The sequence below is a fragment of the Sardina pilchardus genome, chromosome 14, assembly GCF_963854185.1.
Source record: "Sardina pilchardus chromosome 14, fSarPil1.1, whole genome shotgun sequence".
Taxonomy (NCBI): Eukaryota; Metazoa; Chordata; class Actinopteri; order Clupeiformes; family Clupeidae; genus Sardina; species Sardina pilchardus.
The window spans coordinates 33,012,232-33,035,503 of record NC_085007.1 but is presented as its reverse complement, the minus strand read 5'-3'; the positions used below and the strand labels follow the sequence as shown (position 1 = coordinate 33,035,503).

At 40.9% G+C, this 23,272-nt stretch overlaps 1 protein-coding gene across 5 annotated transcripts in view; it reads left to right on the top strand.

Moving 5' to 3' along the window:
* The window catches only part of jak2a (Janus kinase 2a), a 146,871-nt gene that overhangs the window by 30,450 nt on the left and 93,149 nt on the right, over nt 1–23,272 (top strand). For 4 of the 5 annotated variants that reach the window (XM_062554041.1, XM_062554045.1, XM_062554044.1 and 1 more), the window contains one exon: nt 4,732–4,969. In XM_062554041.1, the coding sequence (XP_062410025.1) occupies nt 4,732–4,969 (238 nt within the window). Of the gene's footprint in view, nt 1–2,925; nt 2,944–4,731; nt 4,970–23,272 lie in introns of those variants that run through there. The other variant, XM_062554042.1, reaches the window with a different exon arrangement.

Sequence of the window (23,272 nt, the reverse complement as noted above, 5' to 3'; positions counted from 1 at the left end):
ATGCCCAGTATGTCTATGTAATGGTCGCGGGGGCGGGGCGGGTTGTCAAAATAGGTACAGTGGTGCGGGGCGGGCCAAATCATTTCATAAAAGCGGGACCCACGGGTTGAAAAAATACCCGACCCGCGCATCACTACTAAGTAGCATAGTTGGCTAGCTTATCATTGTCTACTGGTTGAACTGTTCAGTTTCCCCATGTGTGTTTAAGTTTAAAGGTAGCCAAATACTTTTTCTCCTTGGGACAGGCCCTTTTGAGTCTTGAAGTTGGAAAACATTGGTATGGAGATGATCAGTCAACTTGAATGCAAGAGTTAAATCAAATGTCTAGCATGCTAATGATCCACCGGATTTAATAATAATTTAGCTAATCGTCCTCTATGCGTCTTTACTCACAGCCCACAGCTTGCGGACTTCACTCTCCAGTAGACTGTTATCTTTTCTACTTTACGCTCCTATGTCACGTGACCAGAGGGTAATCGCTGCCTTTGCAGTTAGAAAATTGCACTTGATCATATTGCAAATGCAATATATCGTTCAGCCCTAACCTTGACCTTGCTTCTGTGGCAAAGGGTCATCAGGTGTATATTGTTGTTAGGTAAATCAGCTAATGACTGCAGCCACTTGATTTGATTCAATACTAGGGTATTTATTTGTGTTGTTATGAATGAATGTACATGCAGTTTGGGGATGGCCACTTCCTGTTCCAAATGAAACCAAATAGTTAAAATTTATAAAACACTGCTTGATAATACACTAAAATCAAATAATTTAAGTCTTTACACCTCTAATTCTGACACTGAAGGCAGACAGGCATAGCTCCGGTGATTTTGTGGAGTTGATGCTTGAAGGTTAGTCAGACATTGCTGAAGTTGCAGTGACAATCGTCCATGCTAAAGTTGCAAAAACAGCTAAATACAATCAATGAGAATTTGTAATTAATGCATGTTACAATTAGCCTGGATGCCAGACCGAAGTTTAGCCCCGCCTACATTCTTCTTTCTGCAGGGAACTTCGGTCTGGCACTGCTCCGTTCAGCTGCTACTATTCGAGGTACAGAGCTGTTCGGACCAATCACATTGTCAGGGCGGGCTTTACGTGATGATTGACAGATGAACAGCAGTGAGGTTCACGGCTGCATGCGTCCTCGTTCGACGAGTTGGGTGTGAGACCGTGTTGGCTTAGGTTGATTTTGATTGCAACAGAAACGCTATGGCTATGAATGCATAATTTGTTCATGCAGTTTGGCCTTTCGTTTATCTTAGCTATTGAAACGGAGGTTTTATCACGGATTCACACAAGTATTTCTGAACACTTAGACCAACGTGGATATGTGGGAAAACTTCAGTTTCACTTTCACCAAGTTAAAACAGCATGTTTGGGTGATGTTGTTCCCGTTTGTTTAAAAATGTCTGTTTGCTCGTTTGAAGGAATTATTTTTAAAAACGAGGGAGGATGTTTTCCATATAGCCTACCCTGCTACATATTTCGTTGTCTTAGATTTCGCAGATACTGACAGCCAATAACTTGTTCTGTTTGGTTTGGGCTATCCAATGAGTGCAGAGCTATCCCCCCCACCCTGTATCAGTTGAATCACGCCCCATAATCGCAGCTGAATGGAGCAGTTTCAGACTCATATTCTGACAAGAATTGAGTATGACGTCGTCAGGCTATGTTACAATGACGGGTATAACGAGATAATGGAGTTCTTGAAACGACAGCGAGTAGCCTAGAAAGTTGATTACTTAGATCAGTATGAACACATTGGACAAGAAATTCTTAATATCCAGAATTGCCCAAGGGATATCATGGGGCACCCTCTCTAGTCTTATCGAGCTACCCCTTTGCAACAACAACAAAAAAATCTTAAACCGACAAAGTTCACCTTAATTATTTGGCTGCTGGACTATTTAGGCAGGCCTCCCACTCAGTGGCCATCTTGCAACACAGTTCTGGCAGTTATCAGGCATATAACACAGGTAAAATAATTTAAAAATAAAGAATAATTAAAAAGAATATATTTGTCTCGTCCTAGTATTGATATACTTTTCAAATACCACCCAGCCGTAATCTCACGACAAGATTACTGGACAGTCACAAAGATCTTTTTATGCAAGAGTAACCTTGCCTTGATGCTTCGTCCCCAGAGTAGTTCAGAGATATTGAGCTTTAACGTTTTTTTAATTCTAGTGATTTATATTGATGGAACATATCTTTTAAAATCCAAAAATGCATATGGATTCAACAATGTCAATAATGTAAATACCACTTTTCACTAATCAGAGAGAATCTCATCAATTCAAGGGGACAACTTGTTGATTCATCAAAGGATGATATTGAATCGTGTGTCTCATGTTACACCAATGCATAGAAACTTTTAGCTTGCATTATTTTGTAATTTACAAGATTACATTTTAACTGTACAGGAACATGGTGAAACTGGGAGTAGGCAGTTTGAGTGTTTGCCGAGTATGACTCTGTAAGTGGCTTAGGGTGATGGGTAGCATTTTTTGTGTTTCAATTGCCTTACAAGATATCTTTGCAGTATCTTTCTCCGGGCTGTAGCGCGTAGTCTGGCTGTGGAGATAGCACTGGCCCCAGCACTGTTTGTATGTCAGATAAGCTTTGAATAACTAGTCCAGTTACTCTGCCGGCTGTGAATTTAGATATCAGCAACCAGGGGTATGACCTGTTTGTGTCAGGATACAGTATTGCACAAGAGACAAAATACATAGAATCGGCCTAAATGTTTCCATTGATGCATTGGAAATTCACCGTATATCAGGGTCATTCCTCCTCAATTCAACAAATGCCTTCTGCTTGACCATCTCAGATTTGCTTCAAAATATTACTACCTAAAGAGTAACCATTTAAACTAACTCAGCCAAAATATTAGCTTGATATACCTAATACATCCAAAAACATTTTTGAACATGGTACCCCATGGTAAGTTCAGATGTCATTATCTCAAAAAGTGTTCAAGCTAAAGACTTCAAATTTTCTGTGAACAATGATTGCTACCTATAGATTTCACATGGACATTTGTAAGCCGTATGTGTTGATACTGACGGTGTAACAATCGGGGACCAGCGTCTGTTTGTCTGTTTGTTTGCAAGATAACTCAAAAAGTAATGGATGGATTTCGATGAGATTGAGAAGGTCGTACATGACCCAAGGAAGAAGCGATTACATTTTGGGAGTGTTTTGTATATCCGTCTGGATTCCGGAGACGTTTACGTGTTTCGCTTGGTGGTTTAATGGCATGTAATGGCCACGTGGTGGCGATCTGAATAGTTTAGTTTCAAATATATGACAACCTAGGAAAAACAATACAGGCGGAGGTTTGCGCTCTCGGAGTGCTTTTCTAGTTTTTGATTGTATTATTGTAACCAAGGGGGCAGGCATATTCCCGGAAGTAGAAACACGAAATGAGCTGGTGATCAACGCTCTGCTAACTCCAATGGACGGCCATAGATTGCAGATTTTTTTGCGATCCCATAACTTCATGTAACATGTGCCATACATCGCCCTTATTGCTTCTGTATATTCCATATAGGGTATCGTATTTTGCACTGTAAGTCTAAAATTAAGTTTGAGTAATTTAAGACCTACGTTTCAATGCAAAATATTGACAAAGGATTAATGTTTTTTTTTAATGCAGAACTATTGCACGCGCACACATTTAGTTTGAGCAGGAGAGAATACCATTTATACCATCTATTTGGTTATCAGCAGACAATACTAGGCTAGGCTAGGCTAATTCACTAACTCAAGACTCGTCATGGATATAACACGTTTTTTGACACAACGAAAACAGAAAGGATGGAAGGGCCAAAACTAGGAGTTATTTCAGTTGGAACAAGGTAGGCGACGTAAGCTTACGTTTACAAAACTAAAGGTAAAGTTAACATTAGCCTTTAGGGCTGTAGGGCCTTTAAAGTCCTTGTCCTTGTGTGGAGGGTCAAGCAGAATCTTGGATGGCCACTGGTGTGACAATATATTCAATATTAGGTTACTGACGATGTCTCAAATCAACGAAAATTGTAAAAAAAAAAAAAAAAAAAACATGGGAAAAGTATCGAAATCGCAATTCCTGACTTGAAACAATAATTTTGGTATTGTGACAACACTACTGACAACAAATAAGGCAGGATTTTTCTTGGATAACGGGTATTACTACATATGTTTCAATGCAGTGTGTTGTGACATTTTGAGATGTTTGATCTTCAGGCGATTGAAGAATGACATCTAAATGTTTTATATGTTGAGTGTCCTTAAATGAACACTTCACCGTTTTTTTCATATTGAACTACGAGTTGATACATACCTTTCACGTTTCAATGCGTGCACTCACTGGCTCTGGCGCGCGGCACAACTTTGATAGCACTTAGCTAGCCCAATGCATTCATTAGGATCCAAACAGAGATGAAGTTAGAAGTGACCAAACACCTCCATGTTTTCCCTATTAAAATACAGTTACACGAGTAGTCACACGACCAAGTATGATGAGACAAAATAAAACGTGGTGCATTTCTAAGCAGGTAAAAGGGATAACTATATTGTGTGGCGGAATAATATTGGGAGCACTTAGACTCTGTGCAGTAATATCCTCACTACAAAGTGGAACTGGAAGTGCAAGAGTGAGGATATTACTGCACCACAAAATATAGTTATCCCTCTTACCTGCTTCCCATTAATAGCATATTTTACATACTTTTCTTTATTTTCTGCCAGGCGGATGTGACTGCAGAAGAGCACATGGGCTGTATTGCTGTGATCACCATGGAGACGCCCGTTTTTCCTTTACCTGCTCATCAGAATGGTGATGTTTTTGTGGCCAAGCTCACACACCCTGCTTTACACATCCAGATTTACCACCAGGAGCAGGCAGGGCCTGAGGGAAGCCCACTCACATACCCTGCTGGTCAATATGTGGCAGAGGAGCTCTGCATCGATGCAGCCAAGGAGTGTGGTGAGTATCTTTGTTTGTGCTTGATTTGATATTGAATGCTGTCGAGTTATGAGTTTACATGGGGACGTCCCTTTTCAGAGATTAAGGGGAAAGGGGTGGTCTCATTTTAGCTGTAAGATTTATTTTTAATTGCAAAGATGTGACACTGTGGTTCACTGTTCCTTTCCTGTTATATTGATTTTCAGGTGGTTAGGATATTGCTGAATTAGACCTTAATATCGATGTGTCCATAACTTAGTCGGTAGAGAAGAGAATGTGCAACAATACCTCCAAACTAGCTTGAACTGTTTTCAAGTGCAAATGATTCACAGTATTCCACATGCTGTAGGTTTAACAGTGTAATGACGTATGTGTATTTATTCTGTGAATGTATAGCATGGGCGCGTTGGATAATGAATGATCACACCCTGAGCTCTTTCCCCATAGATTGTCATGTAGCTGCCCCACAGACCATTTTATTCCTGTGTAAACATTTACACCTCGACAGATCCTTAATATCATCATGTTCATATGCAGTGGAGACCTAAAATATATTGCTATTAAGAAAAATAAATGGCAAAATATGTGAAAACATTGGAATTGAACAAAGCTAAAGTATGGTGATGGACAATATGTGCTCACAGCTTGATATTATTTTGGACAGTCAGTCCCGCATTTCACCCTCAGAAAAGCATGCACATATTAGGAAACAAACAATCTCCGTGGGAACTGGAATTTGTTGTGCCAGAAAATCCCTTTCAATGCAAATGTACAGTTAAGCCCAAAATTATTAGCCCCCCTGAAATTTTGGAACATTACTGTAAAATTCTCCCTAAATTTTTCATCCCTGATCAAATTTTAAAAATCAAACATTCGCCAGTGTTATTATGTAGAATCTGGTGCATTTTGGAGTGTTAATATTATTATTAGGAATGCTTAATCTCAATTGTGTGAAAAGTGGAGTGGTCAAAATGAATCGTGATTTTTTTTGCTTTTAAACACACACGACCAACCTGTCACCTTTCAAGCCACACCTTTGCAGCCAGTTAGTGTCCAGACAACACCTGAACACCCAACCAGCATTGATTGTTTGCCTAAAGACTTCAAGGAACAGGCCTACAGGCACTTGAACACCTGTCTGAGAGAGGACTGCCTTTACAGGCATGCTGAAGATAAAGGAAATCTGTCTGGACCTCAGAAAGAACATCATTGAGGCCTATAATATGGAGAAAGGCTATACTGTAATCTCTAGATGCTTCACAGTCTGTAGAACAGCCGTGCAAGGCATCATTACAAAGTACAAAGTTCCAGGTTGTGCATAACAAACCTAAGTGTGGATGAAAATGCTAAATATCTCAATCTAGAGAGAAAAATCATCAGGGATGTTAGCAAGATGATAGCCAAAATGATAGTTGCTGACCTTGACACCTCTGGGGTTAAAGTCTTGAGGAAGACAGTTGCGAGGGATTTTTATTGTGGAGGCCTCCTAGGTCATCGGCCGAGAAAAAACACATTACTCCAAAAGGGGCGCTTCAAAGTCAGACTGAACTTTGCCCATGCACATTTAAAAGCTAAAAATGAGTTTTGGAAAACGGTCCTTTGGTCTAATGACATTAAACTGGAGCTGTTTGGGCACATGGATGTTGCCTACGTTTGCCGAAAAAAGGGAAGGCCTACAACCGTAAAAATACAGTTCCCACAGTGAAGCATGGTGGTGGGAGCATTATGTTATGGGGCTGTTTTGCTGTCTCAGGCACAGGGAGCCTTGTTTGGGTGCATGGGATCATGAAAAAGAAAGATTATGTTGACCTTTTGAGGGTTAACATCAAGACGTCTGCTCTTAGTCTAGGCTTAGGTCACCACCAGGTCCTTCAGCATGATAATAACCCAAAGCATAGTGAAAAGTGGTCTAAAAGGCCTTAAGGATACCAAAATCAAGGTGCTGGAATAGCCTACACAGAGACCAGACTTCAACCCCATTGAGAATCTGTGGCATGTGCTTAAAGCAAGAGTCCATACAAGAAAACCATGCAGTTTGGATGAGCTGGAGTGCTTAAGAGATATGTGCCAACCTAGTAAAAATCTATTGAAAGAAGTTGTTGTTAGTTGAAGCAAAGAAAGGCTACACTATTGACTATTAATGGTCTGGGGGCTAATAATTTTGAACATGTCAATTCTTGCTTTTCTTGTCACAAATCAGAGCATGAGTAAAAGATGATCTTCAAACTTTGTGGGCATACTGTCTTTGCTCTTCTGTAATCATATAAACTAGGCACATTTTTGGAAATGGTCATTTTCATGTATAAACAAAGGATTATGTCTGAATTCATAAGGGGGCTAATCATTTTGGGCTTAACTGTAAATCTAAATAACTTAACGAATTTCCTTACCTAAGGATACCACTTGAGAAATTTTGTGCAACACCCTTAAATACATTTCTTACAGAAGCCCTATGGTAGATACTTAAGGGACACAACTTAGGTGCTTTGTGCAACCCTGCTCTGTGTCTGAAAGAGGAGGGGCGGGCGCGGGCACGGGCGCGGGCGCGGGGAGCAGCGCATAGAGCTCCGGCCAGCGGCTTGCGTGGAGCAATCAAAGCGCAAATTTGAACTATATCGGTATATACGATATGGTCTGATTCCATATCTCATTTTAAAAAAATATCGATATATCTTAAATATCGATATATCGCCCAGCCCTACTTCAGAATCTTGAACACAGCGCCAAGTTCACGTTTGGATAAGACGCCTGGCTACCGCGCGAGTAATTTATGTCAGGGACGACACCGCGTTCGGTTCACAAATATGAACGTAGAGGTAAAACGGCCCCTTCTAAGTGCATTTATTTCTTGGACCGAACGCCGTGGAGTCCATTATCCCACTTATTCCAATGTTACCATTTGTTTTGTGTTTAAATCGCTAAAATATGTTGTCTTGTTAGTAGAACTAGGCTACGTCTTTCCACCACATATCAACTAATTTCTAAACTTGCAGTACAAACTGCCGTTACTAGTTCTAAATGGATGATTGCTATGGCCAAAAGCCAGTCAGTTCTAACTCTTTTCTATGAACCTTAGCTTTGAAACATCGCTATTTTAATTGGCCTATAGGCTATGCCATCCAACTAGCTAAAATCAACCACTGTCATGTGCGACAATGTTATGTTCTGAACGTCTACAGCTTGGGTGGTAAAAACGAAATATAAAAAATGAGATACTATGAAAAAGTTGAAAGTCAAATTTGCTTAAGGTTTGTTCAAGAACTCTTCCAGAGTTTTTACCTCAAACAACACAAATCAACACAAATAAATGAACAGATAACTCAAACGTGCTGTATGTCATAATGAAACAACCACAGACTATCAACGACACGGTCTGACACGAATGACGCATGGCTTAGTGCAAACTGAATTTATGACCAAACGATTCGATTCGTGCACGAAGCGCCATCTAGCTATCATTATGTGTAAGTAACAGCCTCCCATTCTAAGGACTCAGCGGTCTTTTGACCGCCTCGCCGCACTTTAAGTAGTTCACACCAGCACGGCGCTTCTAGTAGGTCGTCAAAGCGGTCAAATGACCGGGGCGCGGCGCTTCTAGGTATAAGTGGGTCAGAACGGCACGGCGCTTCTAGTGTTAAGGAAGAAAATGTATTCTTAATTCTTATTTTTTTTGTAGAAAATCCTTGATTTTTACTCATTTTTTGAATGAAGGCATGAAGATGATTTTCTATTCCTCTTTTTAGTCAACTTAAGCATGGGTTCAAATATGTATTCTCCCCTGTGTGTGTGTGTGTGTGTGTGTGTGCGCGCGCGCTTGTGTGTATGTGTGTATTTACATACATCATACATATATTATATATAATAATATATAGTAATATATACATCAAAAAACAAGCAGTTTTCTTTATATTTAAATAAATTTCACCGACACACTCCGTTATGTTTACTGACATGGCGCTTCCGGACGGGACTACATTACCTGGTAATTATTACTTTACCTGATGCCACCCCATAAAACTAATCCCGTCCGAATAGGCCTTAAGCCCTATTCGGACGGGACTTATTTTACAGGGGGATGTAGAGTAATGCAGGTTTATCTAATGACCTCTAATGGCCTATTCGGGCGGGATTAGTTTCATGGGGGGACGTAGAGTAATGCAGGTTTATCATATGACCTCTGTAATATACATGTCCAATTCGGACGGGACTAGACATCTGTTATTTTACTTAACATGGGAGGAGTAACTACGTTTACGTTCTGCCGTCACATCTTCGTCGCCGTGCACGTGATACTTTGCGTCAGGTATGTGCGCCATTTTCAGATTTGAAAGACTACACAAGTTGGTTAAACTAGCAAACGTTAGCTTTATGATATGCCATAAGTAGTTTGAAATGGCTAACAATATCAAGCTATTAGGCAAACTAGCTAACGTCCTATTAGGAGCTGCACAGCATGTTATGTTTTCATTGAGACTATGGTGGAATTGTTTTCAAATCAGGATGTGACGAAATACTACAGACATCTTTACAGAGGGTCGCGTTCGCACGGGATTAATATTACCTAAGGTAATTTCTCCGGACCGTTTTACGGAAGGTAAAAATGTCTGTAAATTTCACCGACATACTCCGTTATGTTTACTGACATGGTGCGTCCGGACAGGACTACATTACCTGGTAATTATTACTTTACCTGATGATGTCACCCCATAAAACTAATCCCGTCCGAATAGGCCTTATGTCCAATTCGGACGGGACTAGAAATCTCTGTAATTTTTGTTGACATGAGAGGGGTGACTACTTTTACGTTCTGCCGTCACATCGTCGCCGTGCACGTGATGCTTTGCGTCAGTTGCGTGCGGCATTTTCAGACTTCAAAGACTACACAAATTGGTTAAACTAGCGAACGTTAGCTTAGTAGTTTGAAATTGCTAACAACATCATGTCATTAGGCAAACTAGCTAATGTCCTATTTGAAGCGGCACAACATGTTATGTAGCATACAGTAATTAGCATGCTGCATACATTTTATTAAAACTCTTTCATTCAAGTTGACTGATCATCTCAATGCCTATGTTTTCCAACTCGAAGACTCAAAAGGGCCTGTACCAAGGAGGAAAGTATTAGCCTACCTTGAAACTCAAACACACGTGGGGAAACTGAACAGTCCAACCAGTAGGCTATGATAAGCTAGCCAACTATGCTACTTTGTTTACAATATTTTGAGGCTTCAAGCAAGCAAACAGATAGCTGAATTAAAGAAGCGGAGTAGTAGTAAAGGCTATAATTTGCACAAAGTGTGCAGTCATGATATATATCAAGGCAGAATCTCTATTTCTAATCTCTAGTGTCCATTAGTTTAATGGTCGTCTTTTTGTGTCATGTTGATTCCCTGGCACTTCAGAGATGACTGAATGGGCACATATTGTGTCTACTTATTTTTGTTCATAAATGATGAAGACATACAAGGTCATGTAGAGAAGTCACACAGTTAGACAGTGAAGCCAGTTGATATGAAAACATATAGAGAATGTGCCTTTATTTACACCCCTCCCATAGTAAACATGGGTAAGTAGTTGCCATCCCCATCACTTCCAAACTTTAACTGACTACTGCGGTGCCCGTGCAAACAATGTTTTCCAAGAAATGTGTTGCCCAATGACGCTGATGCAGGTAGATCATGTTAGATTGGTGATGATGTAGAATCAGGCCCGTGCTGTCAGTAAAGCTTTTTACTCTCTTTGCAAAGTAAAAAAAGTGAAGGGGAAAGGTGTTTGAGTTGCAGCTAGTGGCAATATTAGACACATTACATAGGCCTACCCGTGCATTTTTGCTGTTGTTGGGAAATGATAGCCTAGTGATAGTGATAATGATAGTGTGTGATCACTAATTCAGTTAGATTGGGTTAAATGCAGAGAAACGAATTTCCCTCACGGGGTCAAAAAAGTATATATTTTATTCTATTCTATTCTATTCTAAAGCTAACCGCATGACCATGGCCATGTCAGTTCTATGAACTCGGAAGTGATGTTTGAATGAATGTTATGCCCTTAGCCGATGTCCAGATAGAGTCAAGAACGGCTGTTTTAAATGCAAATTTTAACATAATGATACAGACGTGTGTGCAATCTGATCAGGCAACAGAAGCGCTAGGAAACCGCGGTTGTTGATGAGTAGCCTATGCAACGTTACGTGACTTAACAGCCTGCTTACCAACATGGGTGTATGTGTGTCGGACTCAGCATGTTTATCCAACATGAACAATGTTGAAACGGTCCGTTGTTTACATGAGACATCGTTATTTCCATGAATGGCAATGGCAACACGTGAGTTTTTTCAGCGAAATGGGCTTTTTTGTTTCTATGCTGGAGTAAGTGAGAGATTGGGGGAGTGGCTAGTGCGGAGAGAGGTAGAATTGTGGGATTGCCGTAGAGTTGTATTTTGCTTAATTTAACGATATCTTTGTCATTTGTTGTCCAAAAGCGACTAAACTTCGCACTGCACTCACGCATGTCATTAGCAATACCTGTGTAAAATTTGAGGTCAGTCGGATGAGCGGTTCGAGAGTTAGGCGGGTAGCACACACACAGACAGAATGACACACAGACAGACGTTCCTTGCATTAATAGATTGTTTGTCCATTTAATTACTGGATTTGGACATGACTGACATACTGTAGTAAGTAAACCTTGTTAACCTTGTTAACCTTGTTAACCCCTAACGGTCGGCCATTCCACCGGTGGGATTTTTTGGTCTGTTCCAAACACACGTCTGACACTCCGCAAGTTTTTGTCCTAGAAACATGTAAGTGGCACCACAAGAAAGCTTGAATCCTTTAGTTTTCAAATATATAGTTGTTATTGGGGGCCAAGCAGCGAAGCTGCGAGGACCCCATTGTGTTTGTTAGTTCTCTTCACTATTATTATTATTCCTCTGTCATGGGAGTCAATGGCAGCCCATAGAACCGACTGGTGAAAAGTTGTGAAATTTGGCACACTGATTGGGGACAGTCTAATTAATAATTTCACCAAGTTTCATGTCGGCACCTCATATGCTCTAGCGCCACCAACAGGTCAAAGTTGGACATGCGTTCACGCACGTAACTTTTGAACCCTTGGGGCAATTTTCAAAAATCAGGTATCTATAGAATCCTTGGACCAGCCCGAATTCAACGCACCCTATGACGTCATTTTCCGCCATGATTTTTGGATTTTATCCAAAGTGAAACTAAAGCTTCACAGGTCACAAATTTTGTCCGATCGACACCAAATTTGACACACATCATCTTCAGACAATGCGTTATACAGGCATTGCTTTTTTGTCTTCGGAACTATTACCGTTTGCCCATAACTGCCAATCAAATTCTGCGGCGAAGCCGCCAAACAGGAAGTGAGCTCATATCTCAGCAACCCTTGCATGTATCAAAACCAAACTTGGTACATGGACTTGTGACCCCATCAGGAGGACGCCCAAGAAAGTTGGTGACCTTTGACCTCTAAGGGGCGCTGTTATTCAGAAACATGACTTTTTGCCTGTAGCTGCTGTTGTGCTTAGAATTACAATGTACTAGTGGTAATAGTAGTAATACTCTGGAAGGTCTTTAGGTCAACTGATGACAACTTGTGACATCAACGTAATTGATTCGGCCGCCATATTGGATTTAATCAAAAACACTAATACATTTTCTTTGGTCACAAATTTCAACCGATCCTCACTAAAATTGACACAGACCATCTTCAGACCATGCCTTGTCAGTGTTTTGATTTCTGTAACATTTGACAGAAGCGTTTGCCCGTCGCAGCCAATCAAAATTCGCGGCAAAGCCGCCAAACAGGAAGTGAGCCCATATCTTAGCAGCCTTTGCATCTATCAATGCCAAACTTAGTATATGGGCTTGTGACCCAATCGGGATGACGCCCAATACATTTGGTGACCTTTGACCTCTAGGGTGTGAAGCTGCCAAACAGGAAGTGAGCTCATATCTCAGCAACCTATGAATCTATGAAAACCAAACTTAGTGCATGGACTCTTGACCAGATTGTGAGGACGCTCAAGAAATTTGGTGACCTTTGACCTTTAGGATAGCTTCAATTAGCAAAAATGCAAGTTCGCTTGTAACTTTTGACGTGTTAGACATGAAACTTGTTCTGACTGCTTACGGCCATATGTCTCATTGCGGCATTGAGCCAACAGCGTCGAGTTGCCGTGGTTACTCCGGCCTACTGCTTGGCCCCCACATTGCTGCTTGTAGCTATATTTACTATTATTATTGATGGCGATTTGTAAAGAGAATAAAAAGAAATCCAAGCTTCTCAGCAATTCAAGCAGCATTTCTGTGGACGCAGACACGCCTGTCACCACTCAGATGCTAAGCTCATGAGCAATTGAAGGTGTCATTGGCTTTTCAATGGTAAGAACACGCCCAATTTCACTGGCCACATGGGTCTTGTTTACTTACTGAGAAGAGACTATCATAGCGTTATTGTCTTATCAGCTACCGAAGTAAACATAGGTAGCCTACTGCATTGCCATAGTCTCATCTGTTACATTTCCTTTTGAGTTTTTTTTTCTTTTGAGTTCGTTTTTTACCTCAGCTTTTATGTTGCGACATAACTCATTCAATCCAAAGAGGATAAACGCGGAGATCTATGATATTTGTTCAATCGGTGCAGCATAAACGTAATGTTTTGGACTGTTTGACATTAGCTAAACATGGTGACTTTGTTTGCTAGCTTTCTAACACGCCAGTCTGTTAGCTGATCTGGCCGTTGTTGTGGAAACCATCGTCTTTCTAGAAAGATGCAACAAGTTGACGGGTTTTAGAAACAATCCACGGTGTTCTGTACAGCCTGCCCCCTCGGGATCGGCGTTTTGTTACATTTACCCCAGAAGGATTGAGTCAGAGACGGTTTATGAAGCGAGACAATTCATATGAGGGTAAATTCTGGTTTCATTGTGACGTAGGCAGGGGCAGAGCTAATGGGGGGCGAACACCTGTGGTGGGCCCCTATATCGCAGCTATAACACCCCCCCAATCTTTCATGTCGATTCAAGATTGTTTGTGTTGGCTTTACGGGCCAAAAAGCATGCAGTTTTAATGAAAAATCAACCTGTTAAATCGCCAACAACTGTGCAACTGCAGCTCTATCAACACATCCAAGAAGGCACTATGGGCTTGCCCGTTTAGGCTATTTGTTTGCTTGTTTGTTTGTTTGTTTTACAAGATTTGCCAAAACACCGAACTCTGCTGACACTAAGAGATTTTTATTAAACATCTCCATTAACCAGCACATCGCACATCTATAATGCAAGGAATGTCTGTCTGTTTCACGGATAACTCTCGAACCACTCATCCGACTGCTCTCAAATTTGGTGGGTGTCATCCTATTGGCACTAGTGTGTGCAGTGCCAAATGTTATACAAACAAAAAATGTCACATCTACGGGCTCTACACTAGTTGAATGAATGAAAGCGACTGCCTTGTCTAAACGTAAACAGCGGGTGGAATTCCTGACAGTCTTTCTACTACATGAAACATAATTAGTGAACCATCAAATATTCCCTTATTGCAGTGGTCATTGCGCAACCATTGATTGATTTTTTCCTTTGGTAGTTTCGGTGTAGCTTACAAAGTCATAGAACTCACTGTAGCCTACGGAAATGTTTCTGCACATTGGTAGTATCTCCTCCTGTTGAAGAAATATCCACTTTGCTCTGCACTTGCCCTGTTGTCATCCTTTCGGGTGAAATGTAAACTCGTTTGTGCTGCATCCATGGCAGTCGGCTGCGAGGAACTCGACGTCGCCACAAGCTACAAGTTACATTTGCTGTCACTAGGGTGCGTCTATATTTCTAGGCAAACTTTTGGAATAATAGAAACCATCTGCATTGAAGTGGGCAGGAAAAATGATTCAATCATTACGAAGTGAATAAAACAAAACGTGAATAAAAGGCACAAAATAAGGTTGGTGTAAGAGTTATCTGTGTGTTCATGGTAAAAATTCTAATTCACTTGTAATATAAACATTACCTACAACTAAGTCAAATATGGCTAAGTTATATCATAGCTTACTGAAGTTCAACAGTTAGCTAGATAGCTAGCAAGCTAGCAAGCTAATTGTTTTACATTGGAGATTAGTACGGTGGTCCTGAAGTGCAAAACACAACGGCAAATCACACAACACAACACAAAAAGAGACAACACAACACAAAAAGAGAAAACATGGCCCAGAAGTGCACAACACAACGGCAAATCACACAACACAACACAAAAAGAGACAACACAACACAAAAAGAGAAAACACGGCGCCGAAGTGCACAACACAACACAAAAAGAGACAACACAACACAAAAAGAGACAACACAACACAAACAGAGACAACACAACACAAAAAGAGAAAACACAGCCCCGAAGTGCACAACACAACACAAAAAGAGACAACACAACACAAACAGAGACAACACAACACAAAAAGAGAAAACACAGCTCCGAAGTGCACAACACAACGGCAAATCACACAACACAACACAATAAGAGACAACACAACACAAAAAGAGACAACACGGCCCCGAAGTGCACAACACAACGGCAAATCACACAACACAACACAAAAAGAGACAACACAACGACATTGACCAAAACGGAAGAGGTAGGTACCCTCGGGCCACATGAATCGTCGCTGATTGGACAAAAGAACTGCTCTTAAATAAGCAAATTAATGTGTGAAGTTATCTTTTTTCTTTGATTCTATGACAGTCAGTGTCATGCAAGTGTGGATATCAATACAATCTCCAGAATGTTAGCTTTCATTTGACACCGATATTATGCTTCTACTCAAAGGGGTTCTTGTGTAATAAGAGTTTTATTGTCAGTATGCACCATTAAATCTTCTAATTATTTCAGCCTGCATGTCTCTTTAAAGAGACCCTATGCAACTTTTTCATAGTCATAAAATCGCTTAGAAATCGTTGTTTTGCTTGACTGACCAGTTTTATCGAAAACAGTCACATTTCCTCCCGCCCCTAGTGTCCCTATCCGCTATTACAACCTTGCAACTTTCTGATAAACGATCAGAATAAAGTAAAGTCGCATATCACTGAAATTGTCTACCCTTTGGCTTCAACATTATCCGGTTTTCAATGACGAGGCATGTGGCTGACTAGTACTGTCGTCATTCAAAGCTGGGGAGTCTGATTAACAGCTCTCTTGCCCAATCTCCTCCGGTTTCGAATATCTCCTCGCAGAAAGACACGTGGGGTAGCTACCATGGTAACCAGGAGGATCTCACGAAAATGACCATAGGCTATATGGTATATGACGGTATCTAGAACGGTGACAGAGCTACAAGCTGTTTTACTTCCTGATTTCAATTCGCAGTCAGATGATTTGTTTCGAACTTGTTGCTTTTGTATGAGTTGGATTATACATCTACCAAACATATTATGAATAAAACACAACGTGGATATTCCATTACTATGGGTTCTTATGGACATGTGAAGACCCAGCATGCTATTTTCTGCGGGCTGTACATGTACGTGTCCCAGTTCTTTTGTCCAATCACCGACGATTCATGTGGCCTGAAGGTACCTACCTCTTCCGTTGTGTTGCCTCTTTTTGTGTTGTGTTGTGTGATTTGCCGTTGTGTTGTGCACTTCGGGGCCGTGTTTTCTCTTTTTATGTTGTGTTTTCTCTTTTTGTGTTGTGTTGTCTCTGTTTGTGTTGTGTTGTCTCTGTGTTGTGTTGTGTGATTTGCCGTTGTGTTGTGCACTTCGGCGCCGTGTTTTCTCTTTTTGTGTTGTGTTGTCTCTTTTTGTCGTTGTGTTGTGCACTTCGGGGCCGTGTTTTCTCTTTTTAGTGTGCTTGCTGAAAGCAGCACACTATTGTTCTTCCTATTATTATCAAATTTATTTATCTTGCGGAACATTTTTGTCTCCCTATCTTGTCCTAGGGATTTGGAGCTAGAGACGCCGTTCCACTTCTCACGCGTGCGTCCTGATGCGAGGATGGTGGCTTGTATAAAGCTTTTCGATACGCCTTGTCGTTCTCCCGTTATTCCAGTTTTTCCGGTCGATTTTTCCCCATAGGAATGAATGGAAAAGCGACTTTTGAGCGCTGATGCCCACACATTTTTCCACCTGTAGCCCAAACCGTAAGACATAAAGTCATGGAATTTGGTATGCTGATAGAGGAGACTACCTTGATTGACACCACCAGGTTTCATGCTCGCCACTCTCACGCTCTAGCGCCACCAACTGGTCAAAGATGGAAAACATGTTCATGCCCGTAACTTTTGATCCGTATGGCCGATTTTGATAAAACTTATACCATTGGAATCCTCTGACTCAGCCGATTCCAACGCGCCATATGATGTCATTTTCCGCCATGATGGATTTTCCGCCATTTTGAATTTTGTCCAAAGTCAAAGTAAAGCTACCCTGGCCGCATAGTTTATCCGATCGTCATGAAACTTGGCACACATGATCTACAGACAAAGGCGGATCAACCGCCTTGATTTCGCCTTCATACGTCCAAGCGTTCGCCTGTGATAATCAATTAAATTCAGCGAGCGAAGCCGCCAAACAGGAAGTGCGCCTATCTTGGATATGCTGTGACGTATGAAAGCCATATTTGGTGGGATGACTTGAGACCCCATTGAAAGCACCCCCAATAAATTTGGTGTTATTTGGTCTGTCGATGGCTCTATAATTAGCAAAAACGTGAGTGTTGGTGAATGTATACTATTAATCGGAATAGCTCATCTTAAATTGCTTTAGGTCATGCCAAAAGGACATTTCAGAGTGATTTAAGATACAATGTTGATATTTAAAAAAAAAAATCTATTTATTGCCATTCTTGTAAAAGATACTGATGTGTATGTCACAGCACAGCATTGTTCCAAGTCTGACGCATACAGTTCAATGACATCATGATTTCAAACTCGATACTACTCAATCCTCGATTGACTGATATGGGATGGTCCGCAACGGTACACCAATGGTGTAATTCTAGGCTTGTCCGCATCGTTGTCTCACCTTGAGACTGGGTAATTCTTAGAGATGCCATGGTCCCGAGGGACAAGTACGGACTTACTCGCTGTTGAATACAATGTGTGTTCAGTTGTTATATATAGTAGACAATCACACGATGTTTCTCAGTGACGGTGTGTTTTGGATCATTTGTATTGACCTGAGCATTCTGGGTATTTCACTCAGAGGATCATATGACACCCCCACAAAGCAGGCGAAATACCGGAAGTAGAGTGGTGTGCGTGAGGCAACGAGGATTTTAATTAGAATGTAGTCCTATGGAAATCGCAGTTACACTTTCAACAGTAAGTGTGTTTAGACTTCGAATTTCGTCACATAATTTATATCATAGCCACCTAAGAGTTTACCAAAGATAACGTTGTTGTCCATTTCAATTTAATAAATGTTTCTGAATTTGGGGAGGTCTCCTTATGGAGGTTATGGGGTTATGTTTTCCATGTATTCCTGTAGGAAAAGGTTGTGGCTTACACTTTCATAAAGTTTGTATATTTACACTTCAAATTTCGTTACACCATTTATATCATAGCCACCCTAAGGTTTAACAAAAATAACAACGTAGTCCAATGTTATTTTAATGCATTTTTCGGAATTTGAGAGGTCTAGTTATGAGGGTAGGTTAGCTAACTGCAGTTCAAATGCTAATCGCGACTAGCATCGCTAGTTGGTTTTAACTTTACCGAGGCTGTTTATACTGAATTGCAACTGCTGTTATGAAGACAGTTTGGAGCCTGGCAGACGTGAAGGCAGTGAAAGGTAATGAAATGCATGGTCCAAGTAGCCTGGGAAGCCGTCTAGTTATGAGGGTAGGTTACCTAACTGCAGTTCAAATGCTAATCGCGACTAGCATCGCTAGTTGGTTTTAACTTTACCGAGGCTGTTTATACTGAATTGCAACTGCTGTTATGAAGACAGTTTGGAGCCTGGCAGACGTGAAGGCAGTGAAAGGTAATTAAATGCATGGTCCAAGTAGCCTGGAAAGCCAAACTATGTTAACTGTAGCCTAAGTTTAATATGGAACGAGTACGTGTTGCTGATATCATTTCGCAACTCATCGAGCTAGCAAGTCAAGCTAGTCTACATCAGGCAGTGCATAGATAATATTATTACACTTTTTTACAGTCAATGAAGCACCAAGTGAAAGTCAATGTTTGCTTTATATCCAGTGGCAGTGGTGCTGATGTCGTTTGAATAAGTACAGTAAACTTAGTCAGAAGATCTAAAAATATTTGCATTCATGCTAGCTGTATGGTCTATGTGCCACCTATGAATCCCCCTGTTGCAAGCTGCTGCCAAGTAGGCTGGTCATGTCTAAAGCGTGATTATTTTCAATAACTACTCCTCCTGATTGATTGTCATTGACACCGTCAGGGTATGGCTTACCAAGACAGGGAGAAAGTAAGCTGTGTATGGCAGGTGCGTGTGGTAGGCTAGGCAAGGCAGTGCTATTCCATGTAAACTGCAGTGGTGGACTGCGTGATCGCTGGTCAGGCCACCCCCAACCAGCAAAATGTGACGTGATATATATCTATATGTCTATATACTGTATCTATCTAGGATATCTGTATATATCTATGTATCTATCTATAATCTGCACTTTTTACTGCTGAACCGTGTCTTGCCCGTTTCTCTTTACTCCTCTCTCATGTCAATCTCAAGGGGGCTTGTTCAGTGGTCCCCAACGTGACGCAATAGAGTACATTGAGGGGGAAAGAAGAATCATTGCAAACCTCAAATCATTGCAACATCAAATAGGCCTACAATGGATAACAGTTTAGATGAGTAGTACCTAATGCAAATTTGTTTAATAATGCAAACCTTGCAATACGGCCTTTAACATATGTGATATTTTGGATACCCATTTCATTGCAGAGGATAGGGTAATTGTGTTTGAAGGGGACGTGACTTAACATAGGCTATAATTAACTATTTTTACGACTTGATTCAAAGCAAGGTCGGGGGCATATATATTTTTTTTACAGTTAAGAGTTTTCCGACACTCAATGTGTCGCTACCATGGCAGGATTTTTCTGCTTGGCTTTCGTTATGAAGCTTGACTTGACCTGTCATCGATGCTGCCCCGTCAGTGCAAACTACGCATATCCCTGCTAACTTAACTGGAAAGCTATACTGGACGCGTAACTGAAGCGTTCCGTTCGCGACGCGTACAATTCATTTTAGATGACTGGTCCATCTCCCACATCTGTTATAGCTACTTTAATAGTGGAAGCTAATTCAACACTTCAGTTCTGCACCGGATGTAGCTCCCCTGTACGCTCATGATTTGTAAAGCAGGCAACAATTCTGTTACCCTGAACATCTCATCTCCGGTAGCATTGTCCAGTTCTTTGCCAAATAAAATGATCTGAAATCTCATCATCCACGTATCTCACGTTAGCGATCAACTGGCAAGGCCAACTGGTCAGTGGAGTTTTTCCATTTCTTATGCAGCATCTGGCCCTAGCATCACTTTAACCATTTGCAGGCTAGAATGAGCGACTCTGTTAAATTGTGTGGCTTTTTTAAATTTAGCAAACAAATCTGAAAAACGAGCCACACGCACGATAGAAAGCATAGCATTCAGTGTCTTTGTTCTGGTGCAGCACATTCAGAGGTTCATGTGGAAGCGAATGCACTCTCTTTAAAAACATATCCATTGCGTGCACCTGCATTCTGCCTTCTGCTGTCAATACAGAACAACAAACAAACAAACTTAATGTTAACGAAGTTGTTAACATTACGCCCTGAAGTAAAGTAAACTGTAGCCTATTGTTGTTTGTGCTGCAAAGAAAACTTGAATTGATATAATTGCAATATAATTATTATGGCCAAATTTCTTTTTATGAAATGATATATCAAAGCAGGTAGAAGTAACTGTAGTCACTTGACATTTCTGAGGATTTACATATTTCCATCAGGGCAGTGGTATAGAAATTCTTCAGTGGAGGGACCACACTAGTTAATCACGCCATCAACACCTTCTTACCTTTTCTTCTGTTATTACTATTCTTTAACTTTATGGTAGAAAGTGAGTCCAGCAAATTGAGAACCTAGGATCCTGTTTATGTTTATGAATGTGACTCCAGTATATGTTGAGACATAAGAGTGGAAAAGGGGGTTACATTTATATAATGCAAATGATTATGTTAACAATGTCATCGAATATGTTGTACAAACAAGAAGAGCGAAATGGTAAACTTTTAAGAAATCATCATCCACATCATAGTATGATGCTGTGTGGGGTTATGGACTTGACAGTTTTGCATGGAATTGCCCATGCAGTATATACATATTTAAGCAATATAGCACGAGTGGGAGTGGGTTGTTGCTAGATATTCCCACGGGTGTTGTTCGGCCGTAGCCTCCGGCCTCGAGGCTACGGCCGAACAACACCCGTGGGAATATCCAACAACAACCCACGATTACGAGTGCTATATTGCTTTTATACAACAATTCTACCACTTCTTTTTTGTGCTAATTTCCCATTATCATGTAAACGTTTAAATCGCTAAAACTGTCTTGTTTGTAGAACTAACTTCTCTCCGCCACAAATTTCTACTTCATGCAGGACAAACTGCCGTTACTAGTTCTAAATGGATGGTTGCTATGGCCAAAGGCCAGTCGTTAGTTCTAAAAGCACGTTGCTATGGCCAAAAGCCAGTCGTTAGTTCTATCTCTCCCGTTGTCAAGCAATGTAGAATCTAGCCTAATAAACGTTAGCTCGCATTGCGTCTGGTTAGGACATGCTTTTAGCTTTGAAACATCACTATTTTACTTAGCCTACATGCCATCCAACTAGCTAATATCCACCTCCGTCATATTCTATGTTCTGAGCGTCTGTATTTCAGCTTGGATGCAACGTGACAGTTCGGTTTACACTTGACAATTTGACATTGTATCGCGGAGTGATTTATTATTAGCTGTGAAAAGTCCGAGTGGATTATCGTGGGATATCTCAACTCATGGAACGTCTCTCGGCCAATCAGAAACAAAGAAACCGCTTCATAGAACCCAATTGTTGTATGATAAGATTTGACACATTGCAGTTTTTTAATGGTGGGGTTATTTATAAATCAAAGAATTGTGGGTAGATGTGGGTGAACTGTGCAACATGCAGTTTGTGGACATGAGGCAGACGTAACAGACAGATATTTGTGTTTGAGGGGGTGATGTGTATGTGTGTGTGTAAGTGTGTGTGTGTGTGTGTGTTTATGTGAAAGTCTTCGTTGCTGGTCAACTCAGCAACATGCAGTTTGTGGACAAGAGGCAGATGTAACGGACTGACGTTTCTGTTTGAAAGAGTTGTTTGTGTGTGTGTGTGTGTGTGTGTGTCTTTGTTGCCGGTGTACAGTATTTCTGAATATGAATGCTGTCTGGACAGGAAATGGCACAGCTTTTATCACATGCAACCAATCCAAAATCGATTTCATATTCAGAAACGTTAACCAGTAACAGCCTGGTTGCTTTGACATATCAAAACCAAATTTTATCCTATTACATCATTTGAACAGGTGAGTCGTCCTGTTTATTTTACCATCCATTTGAGGCTATAACACATTGCAACTTATTTAACAGTGAGTAAACTGCGGATGTTCCCGCATAACAGAAGTAAGGGATAATGTATAGAACGCCGGTCATTATCGGAAAATAATTCCCGACAGGATGAACAGAACCCCGACGCGCAGCGGAGGGGTTTTGCTTCGTCCTGAAGGGAATTATTTTCCGATAATGACCGGCGTTCTATACATTATCCCGCTTATTATATGGCTACTTGCCAAAAAGAGAAATGAAACTTATCTCAATGTGTCTTTAGCAATGACTTGGCTACCGTTTGGTGGCTTCCGCTGACTTCTAGAAAATAAATAGTTCGCCACAGTTGACAGTTGTTACGTGTTGCCTGGCAACATACTTGGGAACTTCCAATGAAATTCCATTGCAACCAGCGAACGGCTTTGTTGCGGATTGATATGAAAGACGTGAATTAGAAGCACAAAACCCGTTGCCATTGACAGCGGTCATTATATACTTTCACCGGTGATTATACATATTAATCACCGGTAGAACGTTGGGGAGGCCCATTCAAAGTGAATGGGAGCTCTCTCAACATTCTAGAGAGCCATATAATAATAGCTATAACATTAGGCTACTCGTATTTGTTCTAGAAACATGCCTAGTTCCTTAGTCTCCCTCCTTCCTTCAGTGGTTACGTGTTTCATGCTGGCTACACGAGAACAACTCATACTTAATTCAACACAAGGTCTACAGACCTTAGAGGTGTACATT